The 14,407-nt window shown below is 43.6% G+C and overlaps 1 protein-coding gene across 1 annotated transcript in view; it reads left to right on the top strand.

Moving 5' to 3' along the window:
* Positions 1-5,590: 5,590 nt before the first annotated feature.
* MYSM1 (Myb like, SWIRM and MPN domains 1) overlaps positions 5,591-14,407 on the top strand; it is a 94,578-nt gene continuing 85,761 nt past the window's right edge. Inside the window, exon 1 of the mRNA XM_049879382.1 lies at positions 5,591-5,762. Coding sequence (XP_049735339.1) covers positions 5,743-5,762 — 20 coding nt within the window. The 5' untranslated portion in view covers positions 5,591-5,742. The remainder of the gene's footprint in view (positions 5,763-14,407) is intronic.

The raw sequence follows: 14,407 nt of genomic DNA, 5'->3' as shown, positions 1-14,407 counted from the left end.
TTGAGTGCCAGTGAGTCAGCTCCTACGTATAGCGACCTTATGGAGAACAGAATGAAACGTTGCCCAGTCCTGCACCATCTTTATGATTGCTGGCATGTTTGAGTCCAATGTTTTAGCTCTTGTGTCAGTCCATCTCATTGAAGGTTTCCCTTGTTTTCCCTGACCCTGTACTTTACCAACCCTGATGTCCTTTTTAGTGAATGGTTTTTCCTGATGACAAGTCCAAAGTAAGTGAGTGTTTGTTATTGTTGTTAGGTGCCATCAAGTCTATTTCCAACTTAAAGCGAGGCCGTGTGATGGAGTAGAACTGCCCCATAGGATATTCTTGGCTATCATCTTTACAGAAGCAGATCACCAGGTCTTTCTGCTGCCGAGCTGCTGGGTGGGTTCGAACCATCAACATTTTGGTTAGCAGCCAAGAGCTTAACCGTTGTGCCATCAGGGCTCCTAGTGAATGCTTGTTTTTGTTGTTGTTATTGTTGTGTGCTGTTGAGTCTACCCAAGTCATAGTGACCTTAGATGATAGAGTATAACTGCCCTAGGGTTTCCCAGGCTGTAATCTTTACAGGAGCAGATTGCCAGGTCTTTTCTCCCACAGTTTCTGGTGGGTTCAAACTGCTGGAGTTTCAGTTATCAGCTGAGTACTTAAATGTTGTGCCACCAGGGTTTACTAATGATTTATTTTGGAGTCCCCAGATGGTACAAATGGTTAAGCATTCAATTACTAACCAAAAAGTTGGCAATTTGAACCCACCCAGAGGCTCCTGAAAGGTCACAGCCACGAAAACTCCATGCAGCAGTTTAACCCTGCAACACACGGGGTCACTATGAGTTAGGACTAACTCAACAACTGGTTAGTGATTTATTTATTCATTGATTGAATGTTTGCTACATGACAGGCACAGTGCAGGGATCTGGAGATCAATGGTAAAGAAGGCCCAGTTCCTGCCCTCAAGGAGCTAACAGTCTGATGGAGACACAGACATGTAAATAGTTTGTCATGATTCTTGCCATTAGATCTATGAACTAGAAATGAAAGTAAAAGATTTTTATAGTTTTTTTTTCATTATTTGACAAATAGAATGAAAAAGACTACAGTGAATAAAGAAGGGCTGTGGATGAAGGCAAAAACATCTTTAAGGTGAAGAGTTACAAATCAAAACCAATGAAAGATCAATCAGAAATGAAGATCATGGAGCTCTGAAATGGTAACAGAGGGAAATGTGATTCAGATTGTAAAATAAAGGTGGATCAAACAGGGTACCAACAGGAAACAGAAGGAATGCCCAAATTAGCATCACTCAAGGAGAGTTTATTTACAACGGGGCTGTTTGGGGGCGTGGATGGGATGTAGGGGAGTCACAGGATGTGCAGGACCCCAAGACTAGCACCAGTAGAGCTGTTACCACCGCTAGGTCCAAAGGTACAAGGGAAGGAGCTGGTTCCAAGAGCCTGAAAGGAAAAAGTTGCATTGAGAAGATCCCCTTGAGAGGACTAGGAACTGCCAGTTAAGGGTTGCAACTGGACCAAGGTACAGAGAAGGAGTCAGGGAAATAAATACCTGCTTCCCAAGATTTTCCCCATCTTGGTCAGAGAAGGCTTTCTGTAGGAGATGGTATCTGACCTGGGTCTTGGCAGATGAAAGAGTTTGTTAGGTGTTGAAGGAAGTAAAAAAAAAAAAGTTCCAGGGAGAAAAAAATAGAGCAAAAGCAAGAAGGTGAGAGGTAGACTGAAAAGAGACCTTGAGGGATCTTACACGTCATGGATAGAAGTTTGGCTTTTACACCCAGGGCATTAGGGAGCTATTGAATAATTTCAAGCCAGGTGAATAACATGATCAGATTTGCACTTAGAAAAAATCCCTTTGATTATAGCATGGAGTATGGACTGGAGAGGAGTAGGTACATTGGAGAAGGAGAGGAACGTTGATGAAGTAACAGGAGATAAAGGGTGAGGGCCTGGTCCAGGACCATGGTTATGCAGCTAGAGGAAGAGTTTGGTTTTAAGATAAATGTAGGAAGTAGAAATAAGGTATGATTAAATGGGAGAGGAGAGTGCGAGAGAGGAAACCAACCAGGCTGATGTTTTGGAATCTGGTTAGGGTAGTAGTGAATGGCACCATTTGACAGGATTAGAAACAAAAGAAGTGGAATATGTTTGGGGTTGGAAAAGAGATGGCTTTGGCCTAAGGCATGTTGCATTGGACATGCCTGCAAGACATCGGTGGAGTGGTCTGGTGTCACTTGTGTGTGACCCACAAGTTCAGGAGAGGGAGACAGAGCTGGGCCAAGAGAGGTATCTAGAGACACATGAGCACAGTGGTGATAGGCCGTGGCGGTATACAGGAGGAACCAGGACGGGCATGGACAGAGAGAAAGGAGAAGGCTTTCCTCCTAGGTGACTTCCACGCCTCATCTACAGGATGAAAATCAGGGTGCCTCCCTCACCAGGTTGTTGCGAACATTAAAAGAGACATGTGTCAAGATCCCTGATGCATACCAAATCCATTGCCATCTAGTCAATTCCAACTCATAGTGATCCTGTAGGACAGAGTAGAACTGCCCCAAAGGGTTTCCAAGGCTGTAATCTTTATGGAAGCAGACGGAAGCCAGCTGCCACATCTTTCTCCTGCAGAGCAGCTGGTGGGTTTGAACTGCCAACCTTTCGGTTAGCAGTCAAAGGCTTACCCGCTAAGCTACCAGAGCCTCTTGCTTGGTGCATACCAAAACAGAAATGCTTCACAGTCAGGTCAGTTCTGACTCATAGTGACCCTATGGGATAGAATAGAACTGCCCCATAGGGGTTCCAAGGAGCGGCTGGTGGATTTGAACTGCTGACCCTTTGGTTAGCAGCAGTAGCTCTTAAGTAGGCACTAAAAAGGACTTACAGAACCAGAAAAAAAGTACAAATGCTGAGAAATTTGATTTTGTACCGTGTTCAGAGAACAAAGTAGCAGCTACTTTACACGTCGTGTCTTCGTGCACAACATGATACTATCTTTGTGCTTCTTTCTTTCCATAATTATCTGTCTGTCCTTGCTACTTGGACTGTAGCGGGGTGGGAGCTGAATCCCAAAGTTGCTCACATTTCACATTCCCCTAAACACTCCTAAAACAACTAGCACATAATAGGTAGCCACTAAATAAATAAATATGGATGATTGATTGCCTGGTAGTAAAAAAAAAAAAATTCAAAAGGCATTCCAAGCTGGGTATTGTCCCAATTACCCCAGCACTTCTAAAACCGACAGACCGCCCACTCTCTCTGGGTCCTGCCGTCCCCCCCACTGGAGAAATGTGATTCATATCCTTTCTGCCTTTGAGAGTGGTGGTCCAAGGATTAATGAAGTCAGAATTCCTTGGAGATAGTTGGGTAAGAAATGGTCCGTATTGTTGTCTTGTTTTAATTAATTTGAAAATTATCCTGTATTGTTCAAATAGCAACTGACTCATCAAAAGTGGGTGTTTGGAAGTGATAAATGGAAAGTCTGAGGGTTTTCTTGTTAATTAATTTGGCTGTGAAAATAAGCACTGGCCCAAATCCCCAGGGAAATTAAAAAACAGACCTAAAGGTAACCAAGAAGCCAGGCTAGCGTGGAAAGGTATAAATTCTACCCTGGGGCGTAGACTTACACTTTTGGCAGCCAAGCAATAATTTTTATATGTAATGTAAGGAGCCCTGGTCACATAGTTGTTAAAGTGCTGTGCTCCTAAGCAAAAGGTTGTCTGTTCAAACCCACCAGCCACTCCATGGAAGAAAGATGTGGCAGCCTGCTTCAGTAAATATTATAGGTAGTGCCCAGATTATGAGCAAGTCCTGTTCCTAAATCTGCCTTTAAGTGGAATTTGTATGTAAATTGAAACAGTTCAGTATGGTTCGTATTTAACATCGGTTAAATGTTTGCTTTAGTATACGGTATCTGGTATACCATTCTATGAATGAAAAACACTAAAGAAACACTTTCAGATACACTAAAGCCTGTACAAGGCAAGGTCATGGCAGCTCCACAGATACTTCCAAACTCCCTGAGGGACAGAATTACTGGGCTGAGGGCTGTGGGGACCATGGTCTTGGGGAACATCTAGCTCAATTGGCATAACGTAGTTTACAAAGGACGTGTTCTACCTTCTACTTTGGTGAGTAGCATCTGGGGTCTTAAAAGCCTGTGAGCAGCCATCTAGGATACTCCACTGGTCTCACCCCTTCAGAAGCAAGGAAGAATGAAGAAAACTAAAGACACAAGGGAAAAATTAGTCCAAAGGACTAAAGGGCCACACCTACCACTGCCTCCACCAGACTGAGTCCAGTACAACTAGATGGTGCCCAGCTACAAGCAGGGACTGACAGAGACTGGAGAAACCCTAATAGTATGGCCCCAGATACCCTTTCAGCTCAGTAATGAGGTCACTCCTGAGGTTCAGCCTTCAGCCAAAGATTAAACAGGCCTATGGAACAAAACAAGACTAAAGGAGAGCAGGTTAGTAATCAAGGAACTGCCAACACAGCCTAGGAAACCCTATGGGGCAGTTCTACTCTATCCTATAGGGTTGCTATGAGTTGGAATTGACTCGACAGCAGCAGGTTATTTTAATGTGTAATATGTGATTTTTTGTATTTTCCAAATTTTTGTAGTAAGCAAATCCTATTTTATAATTAAAACCTTACTTTAAAAAGAATTAAAATAAAAAATACTCATCATATATATAGCAAAATACAATGTATAATAAAATAAGTATAACATAGAAAATAAATGGAGACAGTGGTCGCTCAGTGGCAGAATTCTCACCTTCCATGCACGAGACCTGAGTTCGATTCCCAGCCAGTGCACCTCAAGCACAGCCACCACCCATCTTTCAGTAGAGGCTTGTGTGTTGCTAGGGTGCTGGACAGGTTTCAGTGAAGCTTCTAGACAGACTAAAAAGGAAAGCCTGGAGATCTACTTCTGAAAAAATGAGCCAGTGAAAACCCTATGGATCCCAGCTGTCCGAGCCTGTTGTACCTGGGGTAGCCATCAGTCGAAGGCCAACTCAACAGCAGCTAACAAGAAAAACAACAGAAAGTAAATATAATAACATACAATAAAATTAACTCATTTATTTTTTCCCTTTATATTTTGAGACTTTTTTTTTTTTATTCTCAGTAACATTGTCTGTTCCTTTATTTTGTTACCAAGTAAATAGAGGCTCTTCAGGTGCAAAAGTGCCCTGGTGGTACAGTGGTTAAGAGCTTGGCTGCTACCCAAAAGGATCAGCAGTTTGAGTCCACCAGCCACACCTTGGAAACCCTAAGGGGCAGTTTTACTCTGTCCTATAGGGTCATGAGGGCAACGGGTTTGTTTTTTTTTTTTTTTTTGGCTGCAAGCAACACAAACTACTTCTGGCTAGTATGTACCAGAAAGGAATATGAGGGAATTCACAAGTTCAAAAGGAAGGTTGGGAACTGACCAGAGAAGGACAGGAAAAGGAAGCAAGCTGCCCCAGGGGTCTTGCAGGAACTACGCACAGGCTCCTCCAGGCATCCCTGCGGCAACCAGTGAGCTACAACCACGTACAAGTCCAATTAGGAAGGAAAGAAGGGTCAGCCCAGTGAGGGCTGAGTTTCAGCCCATGGTTGGGGGAGGGTAGATTCCCTTACTAACAGTCCTAGTCAGACTGTGTCCAAAGGACCTCAGGAATTCACCCAAGGGAATTTACTTCCAGTCCGAAGGAGCTGGAGCGACTGACTGCTGGGCAGCCACAACAGATGTCCAGCGCATCCGTCAGGTAACAGTTTTTTCCCTCCCAATACTCTTTTTTTTTTTTAAGGCATAATTTGCATACAAGCAATTACATCTCTAATCAACCACTTGAGCCTTTGTTGAATGGCTCTAATTGTTAGAAAATGCTTCTATAAATACTGAGTCCACTTCTGCCTTCCTATATTAAAAGAGGGGTCAGGACAGTAGTGGAACTGGAAAGTGTACTGTTTGAGAATCCCATTGAGAAAGCTGGGGGATGGGGTAAACTGGAGGTGAGAAGAAGACTCAGACATAAAAGGAGCTGTCATCGCCATCCTTCCAAAGGGCTGCCTGCCCCGTGCAAAGGAATGAGAGCTGTTCTCTCTTTCCCAGAGGCTACAATTAGAGCCAAGGGTGGAAGTTCAAAGAATGCAAATGCCATCTCAAGGGGCAGGCAAGTAGGAATTGCAGCAGGAGGTAGGGTTGGGCTATATGATCCTTGAGGAAACCCTGGTGCTATGGCTGCTAATCAAAAGGTTGGCAGTTCAAATCCACCGGTGCTCCTTGGAAACCCTATGGGGGCAGTTCTACTCTGGTGCAGGACCGGGCAGTGCTTTGTTCTGTTGTGCATAGGTTTGCTATGAGTCGGAACTGACTCAACAGCACCTAATAACAACAACAACACCTCTCTCTCACTGACTCTGTGCTCCCCATTGTCTTTTCAGTGAGCCAAAGACACTAGTAGCCTGAGAAGTGAAACTGGGCCTGGGAGAGCAGGAGTCACCAAGAACAGGGCCCAAGGAGGACCAGTGGAAGGCACCCACTCTCCGTGCTCCCCTCTCCTTCCCTCTCTGCCATCCAAAGCCTCTCCTTGCACCTTACTCTGTCTGGGACCTCCCTGCTGCCTCTCTTACCTGCCCAGGACCACGAGCCTTCAGGGAGAGAGGAGAAAAGGGCTGGAGCTTCCTGATTAACGTAGGATAGAAGTCAGGCCCAATCTTCATTTATGAGGAATTAGGGGTGGGAAGAGACCATGACCCTGAGAGTTGGGAGACCTGGAATCTAGTCTGGTCTCAGTGCCGCACCTGTGATGTGAACTTGAGCAAGTCCCTTCCTATTTCTGAGCTGCAGTTTCCTCATCTTTGATGTAAAGAGGTTGAACTAGTATCAGAGAGTCACCAACTCAAATGTGTTTAGGGCCAGGTAGATGATATAAGTCCATGGGTGGTACAAACAGTTTACACACTTGGCTGCTAACCAAAAGGTTGGAGGTTCAAGTCCACCCAGAGGCACCTCAGAAGAAAGGCCTAGAGATCTATTTTTAAAAATCAGCCATAGAAAACCCTGTGGAGCATAGCTCTGCTCTGACATCCATGGCATCTCCGTGAATCTGAGTCAACTCAATGGCAAATGGCTTATTTTTTAGATGACATAAACCAATGATGCAGGCCAGGGACAGCAGGGAGCTCGTAAGTACGCACCCTTCCGCATGCCATGGAGGCATGCGGGCCAGCATTGTGAGATCTTCTGACCCGGTTTTAAAGAAATACTAAGAGATCTCTATTTTATGTGCAATCTCCTGATTTTTTAATGCTTGGCTAGTAAAAAGAAAAACAAATGTGCAGGGCAAACAAAACACAAACACGGGCTGAGTTTGTCCCACAGGTTGCTTCTTTGTGGCCTCTGGGCTAAATGGTCCATAAAGCCCTAATTCTCACATTCTATAGCTTCTAATATCGCCTAACCTAATATTGCCAAAGGAGCCCGAGTGGAGCACATAGCTTGCAATCGGTTTGTAACTCAAAGGTTGGCAGTTCAAACCCATCTAACAGCTCTATGGAAGAAAAGTCCTGGAGAACCGTGTGGAACAGTTCTACTCTGTAACACATGAGTCAGGGACCGACTTGACAACAGCTAACAACAGTAATCACAGCCTTCAGTATGGATTGCACCTCAACATAAAGAAAACAAAAATCCTCACAACTGGACCAATGAGCAACATCATGATAAACGGAGAAAAGATTGAAGTTGTCAAGGATTTCATTTTACCTGGATCCACAATCAACAGCCATGGAAGCAGCAGTCAAGAAATCAAAAGATGCATTGCATTGGGTAAATCTGCTGCAAAGGACCTCTTCGAAGTGTTGAAGAGCAAAGATGTCACCCCGAAGACTAAGGTGCGCCTGACCCAAGCCATGGTATTTTCAATCGCATCTCATGCATGTGAAAGCTGGGCAATGAATAAGGAAGACCAAAGAAGAATTGACTCCTTTGAATTGTGGTGTTGGCGAAGAATATTGAATATACCGTGGACTGCCAAAAGAACGAACAAATTTGTCTTGGAAGAAGTACAGCCAGAATGCTCCTTAGAGGCAAGGATGGCGAGACTGCGTCTTACGTACTTTGGACTTGTTATCAGGAGGGATCAGTCCCTGGAGAAGGACATCAGGCTTGGCAGAGTAGAGGGTCAGCAGAAAAGAGGAAGACCCTGAACGAGGTAGATTGACACAGTGGCTGCAACAATGAGCTCAAGCATAACGATTGTAAGGATGGCTCAGGACCGGGCAGTGTTTCGTTCTGTTGTGCATAGGGTCACTACGAGTTGGAACCGACACGACGGCACCTAAAAACAACAGTAATATCACCAAACACAAAAAGTGGCATTTCTACACGAACTGAAAGTTCTTTTTGTGAAGCAAACCCAAAGGATCTTGTCCTCATTATTAATTCATAATTTTTTGGTATACATTTATTTTTGAGGACCGTGGCAAACATACCCTCCTCTCCAAAACAGGCAGATCCTAACTTGAAAGACAAGGACCACCTGCTTTATAGAGAAACAGTGCCCTCTGCTGGGAAAGTTATGCAAAAAGACGCGTTTGGCACTGAAAAATTTTGAGAGTTGTAAAGAGTGGATTTGTTTATTTTCACTTGAAATAGATTTAATGAAGAATAATAAATAAAACCTAAACACATATTTATAAATGTTTTGATGTATGTTAGGCAGAAATTGGACTTCCATGTATCTTAATCTGTAAAAAGTCCAGGATTAGAGAAAGGAAGAAAATATTTGTTACCTTGACTGCTCTGACAGCCCAGAATGGACAAAAAAGGAGAGGAAATTGGAGTCTAGGTTTCAAGACCATGTTCTGGAAAACCAGAGACTTAATAATAATGTATTTTAAATTTACAGGTTTTTAATAATTACTCTCACCGCAGCCTTTTAACGAATCGCCCTAATACCTCTCCAAGGCAAGTATTATTATCTCCAGTAGACAGAGGAGGAAAATGAAACACAGAGAGTCTGAATGATCAACACATTCCTTGACAATTAAATGATAGAGACTAGCTCAGGTATGTTGCTTAGCCTCCCTAAGCCTCAATTTCTCTGTTTGTAAAATGTGCGTAAAAATATCATCTACATTTGCAACAAGGATTAAATGAAAATACACGTGTGAGGCACTTAGAATAACACAACCCAGAGTGAGCCTGGAACTCAGGGTTAGGCACTACAATTGCAATGATCAGAGCCCAGGACTTCTGACTTCCATCCTGCACCATTAGGTCCTGGGTGGAGGAAACAGTTTGCACTCGACTACTAGCCTTAAGGTTGGTGGTTCAAACCCACGCAGCAGTGCTGCAGAAGAAAGCCCTAGCTATCTGCTTCTGTAAAAAGATTGCAGCCAAGAAAACCCAATGGAGAACAGTTATAGTCTTTATACATGGGGTCACCATGAGTCGGAGTCAACTTGATGGCAATGGGTTTGGTTTTGAGTTTCCAGCATCTTTTCCACTACATCAGGCAGTGTATCGGATAGTCAAAAAAGGAATGACAGTGCCACTGGGATCGGTAACAGGGGCCCCACATCCTAAAAGTGTAGTCAAGGTTTTCTGAACATTAATCGTTTGGTCAACAGCTACTAGGATCTTGAGTTACAAGATATAAAGAAAGAATGTTTGGAACAAGGCAAATTATGATTCCAGTGAATTGTGCACAACTCAAATCATCTTAGGACTGTTGTGTAGAGTCCTGAGCTCCACATTTTAATAGAAACATTGACATGTTGGACAGTATCCGAGAGAAAGTGGTGAGGGGTCCAGGAACCCCTTCAGAAAGAAATTGATGAAGGAACTGGGGATATTTCACCCGGAGACGACTCAAGGAGCACCTTCTTTCATTCCCTCATTCCACAGTATTTACTGAGAGTCTACTATGTCTGGCAATGTGGCATGTGCTCAGAATATACCCAGGAGCAAAACAGACACAATTTCTGGCCTCATGAAACCTGGTCTAGAGGGATCCATGATGGTCAAAGAGCAGTGGTGATGTCATGTGAACAATTAGCCTTGTGCTGGGTGAACCCATACAGCAGAATTAAGACAGCCAGAGAAATAGATTTAGGCAGAACTCCTTAACTGGCTGGAGGGGATGGCTCAAATATGTGAACTCCTTACTGCTTTTTTTTTTTTTTTACTGCCAGGGATATGCAGGAAGAGTCTGGAAGACCACTGCGAGTCTTTAGAGGGGATTCTAGGTGTGGGGGGCGGGTGGGATTTGACTGCTTAATTCCCTTTGAGCTTGTATGACACTGCCTGCGAATCGACTTTTCCCAGTCTGCTCTGGCAGGCACTTTAAAGTATAAGAGAACTGGAGTGTAGAACAAGGACTTAAACCCTCACTCTTCTGTTTCCCATCTTGACCCTTTTCTTCTTGGTGGTTCCTTGGCTCACATACCATCTGCTTTGTGAGGCCTCCTGTCATCTCCCTCAGGCTCCCTCTTCTCCATCCCTGAGCGCTCTGACCACACGTCTCTCTTGTTGTTGTTGTTAGGTGCTGTCGAGTCGATTCCGACTCATAGCGACCCTACGCACAACAGAACAAAACACTGCCCAGTCCTGCGCCATCCTTACAATCTTTGCTATGCTTGAGCTCATTGTTGCAGCCACTGTGTCAATCCACCTCATTGGATTATCACTTTCCTAGTACAGCATGAAGATGATTAGCTAGGGAGTTAGTTGTCAGATTGCTGATCAATTTCTGTAAGAGGAAGGGGTCCAGCATCAGAGCTAGGAACCTTCTGTTGTAGAGAAGGAGAAAGGTCATACGCGTGTGTGTGTGTGTACACGCTCACATGCATGTGCACACACGCACACACACATTGTGTATGAATGCACTGACATGAGAAAGCATTTTTATTTCTGGTCTTTCCTGCGTTAATTAGCAGTCCCTGGGTGACACAGATGGTTAAATTCCAACTACTAACTGAAAGGTTGGCAGCTCCAACCCTTCCAGAAACACCTCAGAAGAAAAGCGTGACGATCTGCTTCTGAAAGGTCATGGCTTTAAAAACCCTGTGGAGCAATTCTACTCTGAAACGCATGCGGTTACCATGAGTCAGAATCAAGTCCATGGCAACTGCTTTGGTTTTGGGGGCTTGGCTTTTTTTTTTTTTGGCTTTTATGGGATGCTGGCACCGTCTACAATGAAAAGCGCTATGGCCTGGTTCCAGGGTTCTAATTCCCACCACCCCCTTCTCCCAGCACATCTGGAGTAGCAACCCTGTGTCGGGCGCTAAGCTGGGCTCTGAAAGTACAAAACCAAAAAGATGTGGTCTCTGCTTTTTAGAAACCTAGGGTCTAGGTGAAGAAGACAAACATAAATGTGAAAGTGCACAGAATCTGCACAAGTTCAACGGTAGAAGTCCATACAGCAGTGGCGTCACAAGGGGGTGCAGGGGTGCAGACCAAACTAGCTGTCACCGTCGGGGGGGAGGGTTGACATCAAAATGACTGTCTATAAAATTTTCGTGCAGTGTTCCAGCAGAAATTTATTATTTCTTGTAAAAATATCCCTGTAGTTAGTTATAACAACAAAAACATTTTTCGTAAGCCCAGCTTACATGTATCAATATACCTATAAGGCTAAAACTCTATGCTCATTTACTTCTGAACCCTCTAATGTGCTCTGGTCAGAGCTGTCATTATTACCCAATTACAATGACGCTTCGAATTGCGTGGTTTCATCTGCATGTGATTTCTGTAGTCCCTGCCTGATGTTTTTATAGTCACTGACTTCGTCAAATTTTCTGGTGTTTTAGCTACAATATTGTGGTAATTGTTGTTGTTGTTAGGTGCTGTCAAGTTGGTTCTGACTCATAGCGACCCTACGCACAACAGAACGAAACACTTGCCCGGTCCCAAGCCATCCTTACAATCGTTGTTACACTTGAGCTCATTGTTGTAGCCACTGTGTCAAGCCACCTCACTGAGGGTCTTTCTCTTTTCCGCTGACCCCGCACTCTGCCAAGCATGATGTCCTTCTCCAGGGACTGATCCCTCCTGACAACATGTCCAAAGTATGTAAGATGCAGTCTCGCCATCCTTGCCTCTGAGGAGCATTCTGGCTATACTTTTTCCAAGACAGATTTGTTCGTTCTCCTGGCAGTCCATGGTATATTCAATATTTTTCACCAACACCATAATATAAAGGCATCAATTCTTCTTCAGTCTTCCTTATTCATTGTCCAGCTTTAGCATGCATAGGATGCAACTGAAAACACCATGGCTTGGGTCAGGCGCACCTTAGTCTTCAGGATGACATCTTTGCTCTTCAACACTTTGAAGAGGTCCTTTGCAGCAGATTTGCCCAATGCAATGCCTCTTTTGATTTCTTGACTGCTGCTTCCACGGGTATTGATTGTGGATCCAAGTAAAATGAAATCCTTGACAACGTCAATCTTTTCTCTGTTTATCACGATGTTGCTCATTGATCCAGTTGTGAGGATTTTTGTTTTCTTTATGTTGGGGTGTAATCCATACTGAAGGCTGTGGTCTTTGATCTTCATTAGTAAGTGCTTCAAGTCCTCTTCACTTTCAGCAAGCAAGGTTGTATCATCTGCATAACGCAGGTTGTTAATGAATCTTCCTCCAATCCTGATGCCCTGTTCTTCTTCATATAGTCCAGCTTCTCGTATTTTTTGCTTAGCATACAGATTGAATAGGTATGGTGAAAGGATACAATCCTGTCGCACACCTTTCCTGACTTTAAACCAATCAGTATCCCCTCGTTCTGTCCGAACAACTGCATCTTGATCTATATAAAGTTCCTCATAAGCACAATTAAGTGTTCTGGAATTCCCATTCTTCACAGTGTTATCCATAGTTTGTTATGATCCACACGGTCGAATGCCTTTGCATAGTCAATAAAACACAGGTAAACATGCTTCTGGTATTCTCTGCTTTCAGTCAGGATCCATCTTACATCAGCAATGATATCCCTAGTTCCACGTCCTCTTCTGAAACTGGCCTGAATTTCTGGCAGTTCCCTGTCGATATACTTGCTGCAGCCATTTTTGAATGATCTTCAGCAAAATTTTGCTTGTGTGTGATATTAATGATATTGTTCTATAATTTCCACATTCGGTTGGATCACCTTTCTTGGGACTAGGCATAAATATGGATCTCTTCCAGTCAGTTGGCCAGGAAGCTGTCTTCCATATTTCTTGGCATAGACAAATGAGCACCTCCAACGCTGCATCTGTTTGTTGAAACATCTCAATTGATATTCCATCAATTCCTGGAGCCTTGTTTTTCGCCAATGCCTTCAGAGCAGCTTGGACTTCTTCCTTCAGTACCATCAATTCCTGATCATATGCCACCTCTTGAGATGGTTGAACATCAACTAATTCTTTTTGGTATAATGACTCTGTGTATTCCTTCCATCTTCTTTTGATGCTTCCTGCGTCGTTTAATATTTTCCCCATGGAATCCTTCACTATTGCAACTCGAGGCTTGAATTTTTTCTTCAATTCTTTCAGCTTGAGAAACACGGAGCATGTTCTTCCCTTTTGGTTTTCCATCTCCAGCTCTTTGTGGTAATTAGTATTCGTGAATCTATATCAATAACTGTTTTGAGAATGAAGTAGTAATTAAAGGAAAAGAAGGAGTGATATACGGGAATTACGATTTACAAGTAACATTAGTATAAATAATATTACTAAGGATTCTGTATGCTCTGGTACCAGAGGAGTTCCATGGGGGGAGGAGGTGACACCATGAGTTACCACACTGGGTGACACCAACCCTAGTAATGCCACTGCATACAGGACACAAATTTGGGGGAAATAAAGGAGGAAACGGTGCACTCTGTGGAGTGGGAGAAGATTGGTATTGGGTGGGGGAGTTGGAGGCCTGATAAAAAGGTACAGAGGAAGTGACATAAATTTAAAGATTAGTAGATGTGGCTCGGGTGGACCAGTGAGGAAAGCGCATATATAACCACGTGGTGTCAGGATGAGATCTGCTTGGGGTCAAATCCAGGGCCTCATTACTAGTCACCAGCTAAGTGACAATGAACAAAACTTCTCCAAGACTCATTTTCCTACTTGTATCATAGCGTGGCTGTGAGGATTAAACTAAATTGGTAGATGTTCAGATTAAATTAAAAGAGATAATTTGCACATGGTGGCATAGTGTTTAAGTGCTACGGCTGCTAACCAAAAGATCAGTAGTTCAAATCGACCAGGTGCTCCTTGGAAACTCTATACTGCAGTTCTACCCTGTCGCATAGGGTCGCTATAAGTAGGAATTGACTTAACAGCAACAGGTTTGGTTTGGTTTTTGGATAATTTGTACAAAATGCTATCCATATCAGCCCTTAGCATGCTCCCAATAGAAGGCAACTGTGCCAGA

Source organism: Elephas maximus, chromosome 3 (genome assembly GCF_024166365.1).
Source record: "Elephas maximus indicus isolate mEleMax1 chromosome 3, mEleMax1 primary haplotype, whole genome shotgun sequence".
In the NCBI taxonomy this organism is placed as follows: Eukaryota; Metazoa; Chordata; class Mammalia; order Proboscidea; family Elephantidae; genus Elephas; species Elephas maximus.
This window is presented reverse-complemented; position numbering and strand designations above follow the sequence as displayed.